At 36.5% G+C, this 21289-nt stretch overlaps 1 protein-coding gene across 2 annotated transcripts in view; it reads right to left on the minus strand.

The window, feature by feature from the left end:
- Positions 1-2463: 2463 nt before the first annotated feature.
- Positions 2464-21289, minus strand: part of LPIN2 (lipin 2) — a 41256-nt gene continuing 22430 nt past the window's right edge. For both annotated transcript variants that reach the window (XM_066182897.1, XM_066182887.1), the window contains exons 5-20: positions 19297-19404; positions 15185-15308; positions 14168-14489; positions 13827-13926; positions 12840-13027; positions 11561-11654; positions 11147-11216; positions 10954-11043; positions 10155-10237; positions 8946-9090; positions 8057-8205; positions 7481-7567; positions 5981-6133; positions 4813-4927; positions 4024-4127; positions 2464-3712 (exon numbers count right to left, since the gene is read on the minus strand). In XM_066182897.1, the coding sequence (XP_066038994.1) occupies positions 3568-3712; positions 4024-4127; positions 4813-4927; positions 5981-6133; positions 7481-7567; positions 8057-8205; positions 8946-9090; positions 10155-10237; positions 10954-11043; positions 11147-11216; positions 11561-11654; positions 12840-13027; positions 13827-13926; positions 14168-14489; positions 15185-15308; positions 19297-19404 (2077 nt within the window). In that variant the 3' untranslated portion in view covers positions 2464-3567. The remainder of the gene's footprint in view (positions 3713-4023; positions 4128-4812; positions 4928-5980; positions 6134-7480; positions 7568-8056; positions 8206-8945; positions 9091-10154; positions 10238-10953; positions 11044-11146; positions 11217-11560; positions 11655-12839; positions 13028-13826; positions 13927-14167; positions 14490-15184; positions 15309-19296; positions 19405-21289) is intronic.

A 21289-nucleotide genomic window follows, 5' to 3' on the forward strand; every position in this document is an offset into this window, starting at 1 on the left:
TGCATTACAGTCATTTAAACAACTCATTTATATGACATCATTTTCTAGAAGACTTGCATGAAATATTAACATGAAATCTCATCTCTTTTGCATTTACTATAAATGGATTCAGAGTTTGCTTCAGAAGTTCCATAATGGAGTTGACACAAGTGTTAAAACATTTCCAGTTGAAAACAAAAAAGAAGGGTTTTGGAAGGCATATACTGATGACAGAAAGTTAAGAAGACATGAGCCAGGATTGCACATGCACTTGTATACTGTTGGGAATGAAAGCCCTATCTTTTGAAGTACAAACATGCTTGGTACAGTAAATAATAATAAAAAAAATCCAGAAATGCATACCCTTTAAACTGCTGATCTTTAAATCATTATAGAAATGGGTAATGTCTAAGTCACTAACAAGTTTTGAATTGCAATGTTCCTTATTTACTCCCAGACGGGTGTCATTGACTCAGCCTTTGAGGAGTTCCAACGCTAAGAGGATCTGCATCTTCAACAACACAGTCTTAACAGGGGTGTGCGTGTGCCCACAGCCAGGCGCACTTAGAAGTTCCTCTTTCACAGAAAGAATGATGTAGCTTGCGCTAATCTTACATCAGTATAGCACAACTTGTTCTCAAACATTAGTTTCAGGCCACTTCTCTCCACTAAGGTAACAAAGGACAGGCTAATGCATAATTATTTACCCCCCTGCACTTTAATATTGCTGCACAAGCCCACAGTTTGATAGCAAAGAGATGTCTGCTCTCGAGTCAGTAAAGTGCCCAGCAGCCCCAAGAACACGGGTACACAATGACAGGCCCCATATTCTGTCCCTAAATGGGGTTCACAAACAATCTGAAAAGCTTCAAATACAAGCCAGCGTTAGAAAAACCAAGCCCCCTGCCCTACTCAGATCAGAAAGACTCAACAACATTTACATTTTATCAAAAAACAAGTATCAAACTGTAGCTGTTACAGAGAAAAAAAAAATCTTTTTTTTTTTTTTATATTAAGCAACATTTTGGACACTCCTGCAATGCAAAGTGACATGTTAGCAGAACGAGGATCTCTCGACACAACTCACATAATGCCCGTTTTCATACCAGCTGGAAGTACATGTATTTAAAGATAAACCTGATACTATTTTTCCATGGTTCCCATTTACTCAAGTCGCCACCTTGAAATCCATAGCTTATCTTTATGACAGTCTGAAAAGCTGAAGGGAATTGAAGAAAAAAAAAAAAAAAAACCCAAGTGAAAAAAGAATATTAACCAAAGGCTTTAACACAGCCAAACCATGGTAACAATCTGTCCCATCTGGGAACTCATCATGGTTTCATGGCGTGCTTTTATTTATAGAAAAGCTGTGTAATACTAGGGCTACCAAAAGTAGACTTAAAACATGGTAGAGCAAATTTTGACATCCACAAAAAGACTGTTTTAGGAAAGCCTGCTTCATTCCCTTTACGCAAAATAGAATCTTTAGATAGAGTATTTAATCTTGTAAGTAAAATACTTTATTACACTGGATTCTTATTAATTTTAAAGTATTTAAGTGACTCAAAAGCTCAAATCACATTGATATTCAAAGCACTTGGTGATTATGAAAATTTTAGTTTCTAATGAAATCTATGGGATAAAAGGTAAGAAAAGGGAAAAAAATACATGGAATTATGTTTGCAAGCTTTTGACATTGAAAAAAATACAAGGAAAAAGCAGTAAAATATCCTTTGAGTTGAATCCTGTGAAATCCACTTAAACACTGAGTAGACTGGTGACCAAGAACCAGAAATTATTGTTCTCACAGTACAAAAATGAGGATGCCTTTCAATTCATTGACATGCATGACACACCATGACAGGTAAGTATCTTTTTTATCCCACTCTCCTTCTCCTGCTCTGAAAGAGATTCCAGGTTGATTTTGCTTGCCTCCACTCTTTATCCAGTGTTTTATAAATACAGGAATACACTAGAATTTTATAATAGGGGAAAAAAGTAATTTGTATAGTGATTCCTAAATGCTCCCCCCCCAGCAGTTCACCAACTGTCCAGAGTTACCTGGTGTTACATCAGAACTGTGGGTTAAGACAGCCTGACGACGGAGAAAAAAATACTCCGGGAGGGCATTAAAATCCTCTAACTGTATGTTTTTGCAGGTAGTAAAACTGAGTGATCTGGTGTTTACATGATGTTTAAATGACTGTAGTCCTTAAGTCCTTTGGGCTGGTGGAATGATACATTCTCACCATAGTTTTGTCCAAAAGAAGTTAAATGCAATAAGTCAACTTAAAAAGCAGCCACCTTTGCCTTTAAGTACTTTTTTTGGAGAAAGAACAATTAGCTGCTTTTATAGCTGATAAACACCAGAACTGGAATGTAATTTGTTCACAGGCTCTGACTGGAACCTGAGGAATGACCAGCATGATGTTTGTGAATTGCCCAAAACAAAAAAAAAACAAAAAAACAAAACAAAACAAAACAAAACAAAAAAAAGGTTTTATTCTGCTCTGCAGCATTTAACCGTTCGCACAGCTGGAATCTCACTACTGAGTTGCATTTTCTTCCAGCTACAGAAAACCTGCAATACAGAACTCTGGAAAGACCTGCAGTAGACAATTTAAAAATTAAATACCTAATTTTTTTTTAGTATTACCATTCCCTGAATATAATCTATACATACATTTTACTGGCCTACACAGCATACACACACATACACGCATTATCTCTGTGCTGAAAAAGGAAATAAAAATGCCAGTTCCCCAACTCTTACAGAAATGTTCCAAGATTTTTCTTGATGAAAATTTAACATGACACAGCACAGCCTGAAAACAACAAAAGCCATACAAGTGTCTGAAGACAACCTTCATTTTAACAAGCTCATGAAATAAACATTGTGTGTAAAAAAAAAGTAATAAGCAGAGTTAGTTTGAGCGTGACTTGTACAAGCCCAGGCTTGTACATGTAACAAAAGGCATATTTACATTTAAGGAGGAATTTTATGTCTTCAGAATCTGTCAGGCTAGTAAGGTCTGTACATTTTCTGTATTCTAGCTGAGAAAGAGCACAGTGGTCTTAGGCTCTGGCTCCTTTCAAAAATGGTCTAAATGCCCATCTGAACATTTAACCACGTTTTTCATTAGTAGGTCTGACATTCTATTTGGCAGTTTCCATACATTTTTTGGCTTTGTTTTAGAAAATATACTTAAGACAACTTAAAAAGAATAATCTATGTTTACAATAAGGTCTGTCTTGATGAAAATGCAAAGTCATAGTTTACCTCAGCATTTAGTTGCCCTGAAGCACTTGGGTACCATGACCATCAATGACAGGCCAATCTCAAGTGCCTTAGAACAGGTATATAATAACAAGCAATAAACAAACACAGAAATCCACACACGCTCCCACAAAAAATAGACAGTAGCTTTGTATTTTCTTTGTTTCAAACCAATGGAATTAAAGTGATTTCTTTAGTAAGACTTACGGTACCAATATATAAATTAGCATCCTCATTAAGGAAGTTCTTCACATTTAAACTGAAGTTGAGTAGCTCAATATGAAATTCCATCTCCTGCTGAGAAGTACTTTTCAGGCCAGGTCATCCATGTTAAGGTCAGGAAGAGGCTCCCTCCAGTAGCAAAAAGAGCTGAATTCTGGGCATGGAAATGCAGAACTCTGTTCTTTATTAATCAATGGGAACACGTATTCCACAAGCTCACTTAGTCTGTAATACCTGTATTAAATAAGAAGAAAGACCATTATTTAACAGTCTAGTTACTGTTCAGCTGTAGCCAAAAGCAGCTTTAGAAATCTAGACCAGAAAGTTCTAGTCAAATAAGGCCCCACTACTGCAAAAGTGATTTTCAACGTTATTTTGCCAATTTTCATTTTGAAAAGTTTCAGTCAAGTATTGAAAGCTTTAAGTCCCTGGCAAATAAGGTTTTGCACATCATATGTAAAAGGAGATCATAGTCATAAATGCAATTATTTTATAATCCCACTTCTAAACACTTTGTTTAGCTGAAATAACAAAAATGGTCTTACGAAGATTTGTTTCCCTTAGTCTGTTCTTGGATCAGTTCACCCTTTGGATTTACAGTAAATATTCTGCAGTCTGGAACTCCCACTTGCATGTAGGCATATACATCCTGCAAAAGCAGCAACACAAGTACATGCTTCAACATTTCCTTATTGAATGTGATAACAAGCAATTTGTCAAAGGAATGAGAAAAGCTGATTCAAAAAGGCTACAGTAAAACCGTCCCTTAAAAAAAAAGTCCCCAAACAACAGTAAAAAAAAAACTCCACCCCCAAAACATACACATGGACACTCTAACAAAATATTCCCCCTGCCCCAAACAGTTGATTCCTGTGCTCAAGCCTAGGACCACAAACATGCACGAAGTCTACGCCACACAACACCACTCCCTGTGACAATATTCTTTTTACAATACCCTGTTTTCTCTCACTCAATTACAGAAGCACTGAGCTGCAGAGAAAATACAGGAACCGTACAACTGGAAAAGGGATTAGAGAGTATAAAGCCCTGAATTAATGCCCTTAGGTCACAAAGCAGACTAAAAGAATTTGTAAAAGTGGCACATATTTAATAAATTCTGAGAACAGCAATGCATCTTTGCAACGTTTCTCAAATAAGCAGTTGTAGCAACTTTTATTTAAGGTATCTGCGTGTGGCTTTTCCCAATCAAATCCATAAAAGCAGCAGTGTCCCATTTCCATAATCAAATTTTCATAAACACAAAAAGAAAAGCCTGTTTGCTTTGCTACTCAAGTACATGCATTTTAACCCTTCAGTTAGAAAGGGGCACTTACATTGGGCCTGTTTCCAAAAGCAGCATAGAAAGGCTGTTTACTGGGTGCAAACAAATTCTTGATATCATTCAAACATTCGATTTTGAACTTTTCAGGCTTCTTTTCTATCACTTCCCTAAAATAAAATTTCAACAGTCAAATTCTAAATCATGATTTAATAGAGGTATCCTCCTTCCTCCATTTATCTGATATTTATATTCTCATTGCTTCCTGTTGCTAGCACTGGTAGTTATACATACAGCGCTACATAGCTCTCCAAGAACAATACAAAAAACAATCAAACATTCTCTCTTTTCCAACAACTACAGTAAAAAAAAAGGTGAATACTGTGCATAGGCTAAGTATAAATGGGAATGGAATTCCCAGCTGTGAATGCAGCTGTGAACTGCTTTTTTGTAACGATCTCAATCAGAAGATCTAATCAAGTACACATAAGTGTGCTTGTTACATCTCCCATCTTTGGCAAAAGTGCAAAAGGCCCTTGACATTAATGGAAGTTGCTGTCATTGCATCTGTGAAAAAAAACAAATGAACAAAAAACCCCAACAAAATTTAAATAAACAAAACTCACCTCCACAACCAACCAACCAACCAACCAACCAACCCACCCCAAGTACTTGTCCATTATTAGCTCCTCCTATCAAGAACAGGTAGACTATGGCTGGTCCAAAAGACCAACTGAGCTGAACCATACCTAACTCCATACTTTTTAAAAAGTAGCTGTATATGAAGCAATCCCAGCATCACAAGATCATTTCACATGACAGTCTATACTCCCTAGATTTTTTTATTTTTGCTCTACCTTGCGTAGTGGCACTGCACTGCAAACCTTGAAGATATGCTTGAAAAAGACAAAAATGTACTGATATAAACAGAACCTAAGAGTCACCAGTCATGGACTAGATGAATAAAGAGAAGGGAAAATGAGTTCCTCTTGGACTGATATGTTGTGTTTTGTAGCCACTTCTAACATGCCCACAGGAACAGAAGTAGACAAGTGAAATTCAGACAAAACAGTTTTCAAATGGTCACTAGAGGGACATCAAGTCTCAGTAGCAAATATAGTCAAGTGTGGAACGTTGCATTACAGCTGTAATGCCAAATATTTTTAATCTACTCTTTCTCTGAAATGGGGAGGGAACTGATACCAGAAGTCCCACATGCTTACCTATGAAAGGCAGAAAACAAACTGCTGGGGGACAACATGAGAGGGCCCCTGGGGAGAATTGTTCCTTTATCATTCACCCAGTGTAGGTATCCTCTAGTGATATCTGCCATCCCAATGGCACGGGCAGAACAGTACAGGAACTTGTAGCCATTTCTAGAAAATAAATTACCAGCTTAGTTCATATTCCTGCTAAAGTTTCTTTGCAAAGATAACTACACAATTATAGCAATGTCCAGAGACACCAGTTTAGGTATTGAATTGCTGCAGAGCTCTGAACACACACAAGGAAAAGACTTTTCTATTGTTATAAGAATCTGCAAGGCACGTAGTAGTTTAAATACACAACTTAATCAAAACTGAGAAACAGGAAGTGCAAACAGAAAAGGGATGGTAAAACTCAGAGGACACAATTAGATGGACTAGACTGTGTTTAAGTATGTGCCACACTGGTTTTATTCAGCTTCTTTTAGCCCAGCTGTAGGATGACAGCAATTATTTAAATTATCTGCATCACAAAATAATGGGTGCCAGATCTCCTGTCTTTTTCAGGTTGTTGGCAGAATTTGCAGTGCAGAGTGAATGATGGATAACAACAAGCATTCATTAAGCCCTTAAATTCTTCCTGCAGACTTTGTATGTTCATCTGTTACACAGATTTGTATACAGTTACTCCATGCACAAAAGGCTTGAGTGTTTATGTGCATTTTCAAAGACTTGATTCAATTTGGCAAATAACTCCAAAACTCCTCTTCTGTTATCCACTGAATAAACAAAAAAACCCACCCCAAGCCACCCAAACAAAACCCAACAAAATAGTAACATTCAGGTTATCTCCCATGAATCAAAAGGGGCCACATGAAGGCCAACAATAGATAAGACCCCAAATATTTTTGTAGGAAGAAAGACTACAAAAAAACAAAGATAAAAGTTGATTATTTTAATTTAATTCTGAAGTTTCCAACAGTTGGTCATCCTCAGTTAGCAAGTGTTATTTCTGGCAAAACTGTGTTTTTGAAAAAGGTTGTTCCAGAACAAAAAATCTAACCTATGGAGCACTGACCTGGCATTGGAAGCAAACCCATTAAACCAGAAAACACTTATGCATTGGAAGGATACTAGTTTTAAATTTATGCCGTATGATATTTCTGAAAGGCTTAGTGACCAACCAGAGTTGGTGGAAAACAGACATGCACGTTTGAGAAATTATTTCTATTATGGCTCTCTTTTGTATTCATGAAAATATTACAGTTTTTAAAGCTAAAATGCAGAACAAAATGTCTGTGAAGGGAGCTAGTAGAAGTGGTGGTTTCCAGTCCTGTAAAAGTATGTATCTGTGGAAAGAACTTAGTTTAATTTGTGTATGATGAAAGTTGCTCACTTCCCAGCATTTCAACCGGTACATTTTAATAAACTGGGTAATTTTTAACAACTATCCAATTACCTATACATTAATTCCCATATTCCAGAAAATCCTAATTGTTTCATACATTGTATACTCACTCATTTATGGAATGATAGAGTTTTGCAATGCCCTGATGAGTCCAGTCCTTGCCAAACTGAGGGAGGATGTGTCCCAAAGCATCAGACCTAAAAGGAGAATCAAAGGCGCCTGACACAAGGTGTATGAGTTTTGTTGAAGACAACCACTAATGTATGTACAATTTAGAAAGAATATTTACAGAAATAGTTCTGAAAAAGGTTCTAACTATTTACAGAGAAAATTAATAAATAGTCCAGACAGAGCAATTAGTGGGGTCATTCAATACAAGTCAGTTTCCAAGTTAACCTGTGGCCGCTAAACGTGGAGAAGTCTAACAGAGAGAATAATCACATGGTAAATGTTATCTTGGCATTATTTTTTTAAAGTACACTTTCTAGTTTCCTTTAAAGACAAGTACAAATTAAAACCAAAGCAACATTATTAATGAACATCCTTTAATAGGTGTCTTAAATAAAATTTCTCTACCTTGTTTTGAAAAGCAGGATAGGATTAATAAAGCAAGATTAAAAAAACAAACAAAAACCAACCAAACAAAAAAAACCCTAAACAAACAAAAAACCCCCTAAGATACTTACTTGGTTATTGTTCCATCAATGTCTGATATTATGATTTTATCATTCCAGTTCCAAAGGTATATTGTTCCTGCACAACGACAAGTCCCTTGATACTGGGTTGTAATACTAAATACAACATCATTAGGGCCATCTCTGAGCTTCAACTTTGCCTGTAGAATAAAAATGATTCAAAATGTAAGTTGCCCTCTCTGTAAAATTTTTTATGATTTTAGAATCATAAATGAGCTGCAGAAAATGGCTCATATACTCTTCCTTGTCTATTTTGATTAACTCATCAAAAAGCGAACCATGGTTTAACACTGGCACCATGGTTTTGCTGTCCAAGTCTGTTGCAGCCTGGGTACGTGTACATCCACAGTTCTTGTACCGCCTACAGCCACAGATATTTCACTCTCCACCACTTTAATTCTTGCTAATATGGCAGACCTGCAGCACAATCAAACTGAACTCACAGTCTGCCATAGGGTACAACTGTATTTTCTACTTAGCGGATGCTTTCCTCAAAATTCTTCCCTAATGAATATCATACATTTAGACAGTAGCAGAACTAACTTGTAAATCAGACCACAGTGAATAAATTGCACAGCAATTTAAATGTATGCTATTACACAGATGTGCAGATGCCAGGATATCCAAACTGCAGAAGCAAACAATGCCACTTTTCTGGCAACATTTTAATATAGAAGTTTGATTATGCAACTTCATAAAAAATTACTATTTTTTTAATCCAAACAGACTCTTAAAAAAACCCCAAAAAAACGAAAAAAAAATTACCAGAAACTCCCTGCAGCTGCCTATCCTTGTGCAGGAACACACCTTAAATTTCTTTTTAAAGTATTTTTCTTAAGATTATGAAGCATCCTAGGCACAAGACAGGCATGTCACTTACTATTTGGTCTGAAGACAGTCTAAGTGACTTCTTATAAGATGTAACATTCCCATGAGGTGGATGCTCTGCTGGGGAAGAATCCATTTTCAGGGATTCCTTCAACTCCTGGGATGCTTCATCACTAGAAGAATCATCCTCTGGAGGCCTAACGTGACATCAACCAGAATAAATGTAAGCGACACAAAATCCTTCTTTAATGGAGTGAGATGCTTATGCCAGAGTAATTTCTGCTTATGCTGAGGATTTGCTGCTACCTGATAGCACAGACTAAGGAACTCCACGGTCTAGTGAAAGCCCAGATAAAACCAGTACACGCCAGTAAGCAAGTAAGACTTGGAATGCCAGTACTGGTGGAGCTCTAAACATGACTATTCCAGCTGGCTCCACACACAATGGGTTTAGTAAAGACACAGTGTCAGGTGGTCACTAATACTGTGTTGATGAACTAGGGAAACTGCAGATGAAAAGGGATACTGAATGGGTAGCAGTGCTTTGTTTTTTAAAAAAGCTGCCTCAGTAACTATGGCATTTAAACTGTGGGTGTTAGTGGAGTAGCTCACCTTTTAAGGTTATTCACAGACTTATTTTCCTGCTCATTAGAGAGTTCAAGATTAAAAGCAGCATTTAGTTTCTCTGAAGTATTAAATCACCAACATTTATAAGTACCTTTGCAAAATCACACAAGAATATGCATATGCGTAATAAATACCCTAGAATGGAAGAGTTTTGTGCTAACACTAATAGCTGTCTACCACAACTTGGGCAACATGTGCACTGTGATTAATACTATTTTATTGTTTCAATTATTTAATGTTACAAAAAATTCCACATGGTTTAAATTATTAATACAATATTAGGCCTTAATAAAAGAAAGAAGTATTACAAAGCGTATCAGAAACAATAACACTGTATTTACAGAGCAGTGGCCTATTGATGAAGGTTACCATGTATGTATTCTGTTATTAATTAAGAAATAAACACAACAGCATTCAGGAAATAACTGTAGTGTATTCGTAGTTCCTACAATGTTTGCTGTCACATTATTTTGCTGAATTGTTTGCTATACACATCTGGTTCCTCCTCAGTAGCTTACAGGAAAATGTTTCTTCCCACAGCACATTACTACTGAACTCTTCATTCAAAAAAAGAAAAAGAAAAGGAAAAAAGGCACTATTCAGTCCACAGGTAAGTCTTCAGACAGGAACACACCTACTATTAACTTGCTCTTTTATAGTTGCTGGCAGTTCATTTGCTCTTTGCGTCTCAGTTTTCCCCTCTTTTGCCTCTGGTATCTAAAGCAACAGGATAATAAGGAACATATTGACATTTTAAGCATTTTAAACAAATCCAAGTTAAAAACAGCTACCAAAATAGTACATAAACAATATTAAGTCTCAGAATCACCATTCTACTTAATGATTTCTAAAAATTATTTGACAAAAGGATGCTTATGAAGGAATTCTCTATTGAAGCTTTTTCTTATTTCGGGAAACAAAACTCTGTGTTAGAAATTTGGAACTGCTAGTTTAACATGATGAATTTAGCACTAAAAAGAACTGTCAGCCTTCAAGCTTATAAATCACCTTTTGGTAGGGAAGTAAGTTTAGGGCCCATACTCAAGGTTTAGAAAACTTAATTTAGTCTAAAACGGGGTATCTCAGCTTAACTATTATGCAGTGTAGCACCTACTTATTTGTGTGAACATTCCTAAAATATACTGCAGTGACTGAAGAGTAGCTCTGATAACTGCTTATAGCTTAGAAGAAAGAATGCTATAATGTGCAACAGGTGGATACAATAAACTTTGTTGAAGCAACTAATAACACCGGACAATGATGCAGTATTTGAGGCTAAATAGATGCAGCTACAGCTACTGCAACATCAGCTGGCCATCAGTGACACTGAACTATATAAGCAGTGTTTTGAGGTGCTTCTGACAAGCTACAATATCTTCATCTTTTAACAGCTAAGAAGGGAAAAAAAAAAAATCACAATAGGTCTCAGTCACCTGCTTAGTCATGCTTTCTTTCTTGCGCCAGAACCACCACCTTCCAGACTTCTTTGGCATCTTTTCTTTGACCCAAGACTCAACAGTAGCCTGAAATATCAGATGTGGTTTTAATTAGTATAGAAAAACAAAGAGATAATCAGGTGTTACTACACAGAAAATTTTCCAAGAAAGTATGCATTTATCTATTTACCTTAGGCAAACTCTTCTGAAAGACCTGCAAACTCAGAATCATCGGAGCAGCCAATGCCCAGTTATAATACCTGTTTCAAAACATGTTACTGGTAAGATATTACAAAATCTGTCTGCAGATCAACAAATATCAGCATGAAATCTTGCCTTTGTGTTGATGAAAATACATATTTTCTGCCAACCACTAACACTAACATTTTGTGCAAGCAGAGTTGTTTTAATATATACAATTCAACATCAGTGGCAAGTACAGAAAAAAAAAATCTCACTTAAGCTAAAGCTAAATTTATGCAAACTTTGGTTCAAACAGATTCACACACAAACTGCAATGGAAGCTAAGAAACGAGCTCACTTCAGAGACCAGATTTGAAATGGGATTTTCTATGACCTAATTTACATGACACAGAGAATTTACCTGTTATAAATCCGTATTACCAAATTAGGATTGTCTATGAGTCCAGGGTTTTCAGCAAATTCATGATAAGTAATAATATGCTCCATGAATTTTTCTGCAATAAAAAGAGACCTTAATTAAAAAGTAATAATATAATATCCCAAGATGTCTTATTAGTTTACATCTAGGAAAACCCTTTCTGTCATTTCAGAGTCTCTCCAGATCTTGCAGCATCACTGAAGATGTGCTAATTGAGGCCCACCTGTCAAAGGTCCTGTGACTGCCTCCTCCCTACAGAAAAAGCCTTGGACCACTTCAACAGTCACAGTAGAGAGCCTTAAGAAAATAGAAGAGGAAGGATAAGGAGGAACTAATTCAGTTCAAAGGCTGGAAAAAGAAAGCCATGCTTGTCTAGGCAAGTTTTGGTCAAAAATTATGATGGCAGGTAAGGGGCCTACATACTACACTAGAGGGGGAAGGGTGATGTCAGCTTTCCAGGTTTGAAAAACTACTATTATCACTAACTAGCATTTTCACAACTAGTTTCTATATATGTTTGCGGAAATCCATGATTTAGTGGAAGACCCCTGCAATCAAGACATCCTTTTTTCCAATCAAATCCAGTATTACTACCATGTTACCACAAGAACAGTCCTGAGTCTTTATTAATAAGCACCTAAATTTCACTTAATGTGTTACAGACTGGATGACCATTTCAAAAAGGAATATTAAAACACTGCAGTACATGCCCAAGAAGATTTTATGTTCTAAAAGCTCCCTCAAAAATACATACAACTTCAACAGTAAATAGATTAAAGCATTAAGAGAGAAAAATCAGCTAGTAAAAATCTAGAGGTTAACAGTCATTTAGGACAGAAGTAGAGCAGAAAACACAGTCCAACACAAAGGGGTTTTTTTACTGAAAAACTGAAAAAAAAAGAAAAATTATCAGGCAGTTGGAAAGAAGATGAATTGTTAAGATTTACACAGGACTAAAGCAAGGACTGGCAACCAGAAATCGATGTAGTTGGTCAGATAAATAATATATAGTATAAAAAAGGAGACAGAAAGCTTCTCAAGACATCAAGTGTTCTTGATTAATATGAAGTTCAATTCTGCTGTTTCTGCTTGGCAAATGCTTGAGAATTTTAGAAAAATGAAAGATTTTCTATCCCCTTTTCTCAATGTGAGCATAGTAATAAGTCAAAGTTTTGTAAGGAGGAAATCAGAGCATTCAAGCCACTTCATTTGTTTAGCTGCCTGAGCTCTATTCTTCTTTATGCTTTAGTCTTTCACATACCTTTAGAAATCTCTCCATTTTCATTGAGACCTCCACAAAGTGAAAGAGTAACATCAGGCAAGTCCATAGCAGAATCAGACATGCACTCTGTACCACTATCAGCAGCAGCACTTCCCACTGACTGGGGTGACTGGGAACCAGAAAGGGTATCTGACTCTGTCCAGTGCCTGAAGCCAGGATCAGAATCACTAAAGAAAAGTGAAAAGCACATCATTTGCAAAAAAACGTACAGATCTTAGGTTACGGAACACAATATACGATTAATCCCCCCAAAAATCTCGCTTTTGCATTTTTACATCGTTTCACAACAAAAATTTAAAATGAACCTAAGAAAAAATCCAGACATACACACCCACACCAACCCTTTAAAATACTGGCAGACAGTTTCCAGTTCTCCTAACATTTCCCTAAATTGGGCAATAATTAAATTTCTTGCCTAAATTGGATTTAAATGAAGAAATCATCCCCTACATTCTACTGTGGAATACCACAGTGCTCCTCAATCTTTACCAGAAAGTCGTAAAATAAGAAAAAGGAAATAAGGAGCACTGCTTTTAGTGTTTTTAGAACACTGTCTGTTGCAAGAGGTACAATAGAAAAGAAAAAAGCCGTTAAAAAAAATCACATGATTTAAGGCTGGAGTCACTAGTCTGATCCACTGAAAAGTTTACAACATGGCTGAACAAGAATACTGGTACAAGAGCAGTTTAAATGTACTCCCCTCTATGTCTGCAGAACATAGAGGTTCCACAAAGAGGAAAACTCTCAGTTCTCAGTAGTCACCTCCCATGTGATCTTTCAACGTGTTCCATGGCAAATTAGACTATTCACAATGAGGTAAGAACTAAATACTTCACAAAAGCCTAAAAACTTGAAGTCCAATTCTTTTTCTCGGAACTTGGACATAAATAATACATGTAACGACTCAGGTAATGCACAATTACTGCAGAATTACCCCAGATTTACAGCATTTTACTTCAAAATTACCTTTTGGGAAAGTAGAGTGCTGCAACTTCAGGTTCCAAAGCCTTTAGGTCATCCAAGTAAATATCATCAGGGCCTTGATGATGACTTCGCTTGTGCACCCCTGTTAATTTTAACAATTAAGATTACTAAGATGAAATCACCCAGAGACGTTAAATACAAACATAATCATGGAAGATTTAGACTTATTTGTATGATTTTAAACTTCCAGAGTTTCATTTTAATTTTAGTCAGACAAAACTTTAAATAGGAAAAACTGAAAAAGCACATTTATACTTTTTCCACTATGACCTCAAGTTTGGTAGATCACACTGAGGGCAAGAATCAAGAGTTTTATTCCAGACCTTTCTTTTTTGAAGGAGAGTCAGTTTTTGCTGCTGGTTTTGTTTCTGGTAAAGGATCCATCAGTATTCTGGAATGATGATCACCATCCAATGGCAACGGAACTTGTGGTTCTACGATTGCAGAAGCAAGAGAGTCTTTAACATCCATCTGCTTAAGGAGAGGATGAGTTCTTGGCTCAGGTTTCAGTACTGTACAGACAGAATCTTTCACATCATCATCGTCTTCAACTTCATCAGAGCTGAGGATGACCCTAAAATGAGTCTTCTCTGATGGAGTAATGGTAGCTGTTCTGCAATGTTCCAGTTTTTCTTTCTTACTTATCTGAAAAACAAAAGTCTAGTCAATCTTTTCACTTCACCTGTTTGTTTTATTCCATTCTAAACATTAAATTTGTACTCATGGTACAAGTTCTCATCACACAAGGAAACCAAGAAATAACTTTAAAATGCATTGTAGCAACATAAAACATGTCTCACCATATTAGCAAAGTTCCCTGCAAAAGAATTTTCACAGGGGCTTATTTACAAGTTCAGTAAAGAAATCGGCATAGAGGATGTGCTGATTTGACCAAACCACAGCAAGGAAAAAGCCTAAGTGTGGATTTATCAGGGCCTCTGTTAGATACCAAACTTACTCTTATCAAGGCTACAGCTCCTCTGGAATGAAATAGAACTTACTCTACAATAAAGAAAATTAATTTCTTAAGTTAAAAGAAAAAAAAAAAAAGAAAAAAAAGAAAAAAATTAAAGAAAAAAAAATTTTGAAGTTGTTTTCTTCAGGTTCTAACTAGAAATTCAAAAATTTCAGACTTTCACTGCTAGGTTTCCTGGGATTATTACTTTGCTGAGCAGCTTTTGAACTTAAAAAAGCTGACACTCTCTGCCTGCCACAAGGGGCTGCTACTTCCCCATTTCAGCTGTATCGGAACAACAGCAGCAGATTTCCAGTCCTCTCCTAGGACAGTCTTAAATATGCCAAAACTCAGTTACAAAGTTAGAAACAATAAAGATGCTTACCTTGGTTGACTCTGGGAATCCTCCCCACGTCCATTCCATGTGAGATTCAGATCTGAGCAAGCTCTCAGCAGGCTTAACTTCTAGTTCTGAATCACTTTTGGGGCAGACTTGCTCAGAGAAAGGGCTACCAAATCAATAAGAAAAAAAAAAAAAAAGAAATAAAAAAAGAAAAAAGAAAAAAAAGAAAGCCAGTGTTTAAAATGCATTAATGCATTTTTGTGCAGCTACTGTTGGTAGAGTTTTCAACAGCTTAACAGAGCTTCAATTATTTGGCAACATGGCAAGAAGCCCAGCAGGGTTTTCAAACGGTGAGAAATTAGGTTAAAACCAAAATCACATTAAAGACATTAAAGGACTTACACAGTGATCACACTAAATAGATTCCTCCACTGCATCTGCAGTGCAGGAATAGCTCTCCCTTCAGCCCATGTTCCATTTTTCAAACAAAATGAGAACAAAATTAAAAAGTTTATTGAAAAGTAAGACAAAATAGTTTTAAGTTCCTTACCTCTGTAATAATATAGCATTTCAGCATGTTATGCAGAGATTTGAGTAACAGAAGTCTTGTAAATGTAACTCACAAGTGCACAAAACAACATCAATTCCCAATGCAGGGAAAAAACATTCAGAAGATAACTTAGGAGAGGGAAAGGAGATTACTTGAAAACTTCCTTCAGATGTGTTTGAACTACATGACCCTTAAAATCTATCCTGTTTTTCCTACAGTGGTTATTATCCATAAATCAGAAACAGACTTCTGATATTTATTTCAGCCAAGATTACTTTTAAGCCAGAAGAACACCCTACAAAATGCTAGAAAGGATTTCAAGATCATTTTGCACTTAGGATCTTAGAGATTAAAAGAAACACAAAGTTTTGTCTATTCGTCGTTGAATAGGGCAATTATACTGCATATTGTAGAAATGCTGCTCCTTTTACACTTTGACATTCATAATATATTATGGTTTGAGTTTATATAAAGAAACCTCAGTATTTGAATTTAAACCGTAGGGACCAGAATTGGACACAGCCCTCCATGTGTGGCCTGACCAGAACTAAGAGGAGAGAGATAACCACATCTCTGTCTCTGCCATTAATGCCCTGTGGATGCAGCCCAGGATAGAGTTTGCCTTTGTTGCTGCAGCCTCAGTTTCTGCCATCTCAGGTTAAGCTTGTTGTCCCCCAGGTCAACAAGGCTGCTCCCAACCACAGAGATCCCAGCTTACTGGGCTCTGCGGTTGTGCCATCCCAGTACAGGATTTCACACCTGTCTCTGTACTTGTTGCACTCATAGTTTGTGACTGGTTCGGGTGCTAGACAATGCCTTTGAGGTTCCCTCTCCCATGAAAGGTTGGGCCAGATGAACTTTTGAGGTCACTTCCAATTCGGGTTGTTCAATGAATTAATACTGAAAACTTTAAAGTAACCCCCTACAGGTATTTAATCTATGGATGGTTTTTTTTCCCATACAAAATTTCTGCAAGGATGAGTTACCTAATTCAGTACCATGTATCAAACTTTCTGAAGGTTTGAGGAACTCAGGTTTTGGAGTATCATACAGGACTAAACTGTGATCACAACTCAGACTGCAAAAATGGACGTTACACAGATCACAATCCAGACAGTAAGAATCCCTCATATTGCTCTGAGAGGACACCTCAAAAATCCAAGATATCAGGACATTTAAACATCTCTACAATGGTGAGTTGTCATCTCAGTTGACTTCCAGCCTTCATCACCCATGGACACAAAAAGAAAACTGGTATTTTCCCCCTCAGCTCTCCATTAACAATGTCATACAGGAATCACATTTTCTGTACTGTTAGAAGGGCTTGTTTAAAGTGACACACTGATGAAAATACATGTACACCTTTGTTTTCAGGAAGAATAGGAACTAACTTTCCCTGAATGTCAAATAATTTATTCCATCTACACCACAGGTCAACTAGACGCCATGCACAATAGTAACCTGTTTTTAAGACTAATTCTGAATATTCAGCAGTTCCTGCAAAAGATTTAGTATTTCAGGGCTTTGGGACCCTAAGTCTATTCTACTTTCCTCAAGGTATGTTTTTCACTGTCACTCTCAGGCAGAAGTGTTTAGCCAAAAGGCCCATGCTTATAATAGTGACCTAGTTGTACCAACGTTGCCTGTTAAAACAGGACGAATACTGATAGCATCAGGTATCAAATAGTTAATGGTTATGCTTTCCACCTTATTATACTGAGTAGGACAAACAGAAGTGTCCTCATGGAAATGACTTGTGCTATTTTCCTCCTTGAGCTCCCTGCAAGGGTTCTGAAGAGCAAGACAACCAACTGAATTATAAGTTAGTTAGCACTTTCAGATCTCCAAAAAGGAGATTATTAAAACCTCCCCTTTCTCTTCCCCTGTACAACAGGTATGTGATAAAATCCCTTTGATGGCTTAGGAGAAGCAATTTAAAGCAAAATTTCTCTTCTCCTCGATGGTATGCGTCAGAAAATCCCTGACCCAGTGTCCTCTCCAAAGACAAAAAGGAAAATTGCCAATTTCTCTGAACTGCAGTCTGGACTGGGTAGCATTTTGTTAAAAAAACAAAAACAAAAAAACCAAATAAACAACAACAACAAAAACCCCTAGAAATGTGAAAAGCCTAGATACCTCACACAAAGCACAAACAAGTTATTACAGTGGACTGGCCCCATAATACATAAATGGAACGAGATGCATGAATTACCTCTCCCAGATACAACCTGCTAGTCTGTGTTAGCTCAGAGTTTTATAAACTGAAAATGAACATCAGCCTCCATGCTACAGCCATCTAGGTGATATAATCCATACAGCAATGTGTCAGCCCTTAGGGTCAAACACTGTGACTGCATTTCAGAAACAAACCACAAATCTTTGGGGAACATTTGAAGACTACATCTCATTAAGTGTAATTGAGGATGTGGTTGTCAGCCCAAAACATAAAAAGGAATGATAATGGGATTTCCTGTCCAACGGCTTCTGTTCATTTACAAGCTATGTGCTGGAGAAATTAGCAGGCACCAAGCACAGTGTCGTACATTCTGACTCCACTGAGGCCACAGCTCTGCAAACACCTGAAGCAGAAAGATCATACACACCTCAAAAAATATTGGCTGTAGGTTGAACTCTTCCATTCTGCACCACTGATTGATGAAGAAGAAGAGGTACCTGTGCACTGAGCAGGTAACAAGCAACAATGGCCATCATGGAAGGCTGACCAGTAATCCTTACTGACCTTGTGAATGTATCTGGTATGAGGCAGATTCCTCCATTAAAGTGAAAAGCAGTAGAACTAGACACTTGCCAAAGAGTTCAGATGAATCAAGATACTACTTAGCATGCTGTGTGAGATATGTATGCCCTCTCCTATATGTCCATGGTTCAGGGAAAGTACAAAATTTACCTCAAATACTACACATATGCACAAAATGCTTTCTTATGCATATAGAGATTGAGGTTAGAGTGGTGAAATCCAAAGTGTGAACCTTGAAAAATCTACAAACTGAATGCAAGAGGAATAGCATGACCATCAGAAAATGAAGAATGTACTTGAACGTACATACGGAAGTGCCCTGGTCACTGAAAATTGACTGGCAAACTGTATGATGCCATTTTTAAGAATCCACAGTCAACTGATGATGATTTCAGTATGTCTGGACAAAGAAAGATACCAGAACTCCAGCAAATCCCCTGTTCTGAAGTAGAATATGACTGAACTTTAGGATCTAGCTTTACCTTGAGCAATTTGGATTACTTCACACAGTAAAATGTATCTTTAACATACTCATCACTTTTACATTCTGGCAGATCAAGTATTGCTTATGCTAGGGTGAATCATAGGGAACATACTAGTTTTCCACACTCTTCTCACCTTGAGGTAATCTTATTAACTGTATTTCTTCTCTTTAACAGTGAAATAATACATTTTGTAAAGTTCCCAACATTTCAAATTAGAATCAAGTGTTGCATTCGGTATCACAGAAGTTGGGCAAGCGTGATAGTTTTACAGAGCAGGGGGAAAATGAATAAAAAGGCATAGTAATTTTTGTTTTATAATTACTCATCATTATACAAATGATGACATTACAAAGTGACTTACTTCTCCAGAGGGGACCAGTCTCCATCAGATAAGGGGTAATGGTCCTTCGAATGATAAATCAAAGATTCTTTTTGTTCTTCAGCCTTTGGTGATGAATTTGAGGATCCTCTGTGGAGACACATAAGACATTAAGTCAGCTATAAGAAATCTGTGTTACTAATTCAGTAAAAAAAATTACACTGATGTTATTAAAAAAAATCTAAGAGCAAAAGCAAGGAGTGTACAGCTTAAAGGATTTCTTGTTTGCAAGACACCTTTGAGTAACTTAAAAAGTATTTAAAAACTATTATTAATAGTTGAAAATATCATAAATTTAAAAATCTACTACTCCTGGAAGTTAATACTGAAGAAATCACAATAGCATAAATGATACTACTCCACATAAGTAATGGTTAGTGATTTTACTCTACACAGGCAGATAATAACAAAACACAAAGATGAACATAAATTTTTACACAGTAAACCTTACTATATGAATTTTATAATCACTGGAAAAGTTGAACTAGTAAGATTAGTTTTGACAATGTACATTTGACAAATTAAAACAGTAAGACACCAGGGTTAGGTATTAGCATCACAATTTACCCAAGAGCTTACAGATTAACATCAACATTACAACAAGGAGATAAAATAATGCACTTTTCCAAACAGCGAGGTTTGTTTTGCACTGGGAAGTCTACTCAATATCTACATCAAAGACCCAAACCCAACCAACAGTAAGACCCACTGAACAGGCATACACCCTATTTTACACAGAAGTCCCCTTGAAATATTACCACCAGAAAGTCCTTCAGATCTTTCAACAGACTTCTGAATTAAACTGAATAAATATCTATTCTTAGGATACAACTAACTTGTTTGAGGTTAGATCAAGGGCATCATGAGTGTACAGCAGATAAGAATACAAGAAGACACGCCTGGAATTTGAGTGCAAAATGCAACAGAAATTATTTTAAATTATTATTATGAAAGAAAAAAACTATTTTTTATTTCAGTGCACAGTTGCACCGGATTTGTTTTGGAATGCTAATGCTCATTTCTCTTACAGATGGAGGAAAGAAAGTATTTTTGCTATTATCAAGTGTGTAAATATTTAGAATTTGCATGCCGACTCAATTAGACACTAAGCAGTTACAGTGATCTACCTCATTTGCACAAGTCTTTCATTTGGAAGACAGCCTAGGTTATGGTAAATGCTGAACCCCAAAAATGTCTTTGCAGCTCCACTTCTTATTCTGCAGTAGTATTCTTATGAAACCTGATGATGCTGCCTGACTTAAGATGAGAACTGCAGAGACTGTATACCCTTTGTATTCATAAACTAAGTGTGACAGAAATATGTTTCAATCCTATTGCTGTTGGCAGTACTAGGTATCTCCAAAGGAGGAAAAAAGTATGATTGAACAACTAAGTAAACACAAAAAAAAAAATTAAAGAGGTCCTCAATATCTTTACTTCAGTGGGGAGGGAGGCAAGATGACACACGAGTGGTACTGAACAGATTTTATTCACTGGAGATTAGCAACAAAAAGGGTTCATACAAAGGATGCAAAAAAACAAATTTAACTGATAAGTGGACAAACCCAAAAGTTAAAAATCCAAATGCAGTCGAAGACTATTGAAAATACAAGGGGAAAATCAGTATGCATCAACTTGTAACTTCAAGTTGCACTATCAACTCTAAGCTATTTATTTTGCAATGTTTATAAACAGTACTGCAACTTCTTCTCATTGTTGTCCACTTTATATATAGTCTAAATAAATATGTAAGATTTCAGAGACAGGTAATCACTTTAACCCTTTAACACCCTTAGCACTGGAGAAATAACGCCCTCTATTTCGGAGTTGTACATACTGTAATTTCAGTCTTTCTCATATTATTTTGTGTAAGTCTAGCATTACTAACATATCTAAATCATAGCTGGAAAAGACAATGCACATATTTTTTAAAAAGCTGATAAACACTTGGTAATAGATTTTTTCCAAGAAACAG

This window comes from Chamaea fasciata, unplaced genomic scaffold (genome assembly GCF_029207755.1).
Source record: "Chamaea fasciata isolate MVZ Bird 193981 ecotype frontalis unplaced genomic scaffold, bChaFas1.0.hap1 SCAF_1, whole genome shotgun sequence".
Taxonomy (NCBI): domain Eukaryota; kingdom Metazoa; phylum Chordata; class Aves; order Passeriformes; family Sylviidae; genus Chamaea; species Chamaea fasciata.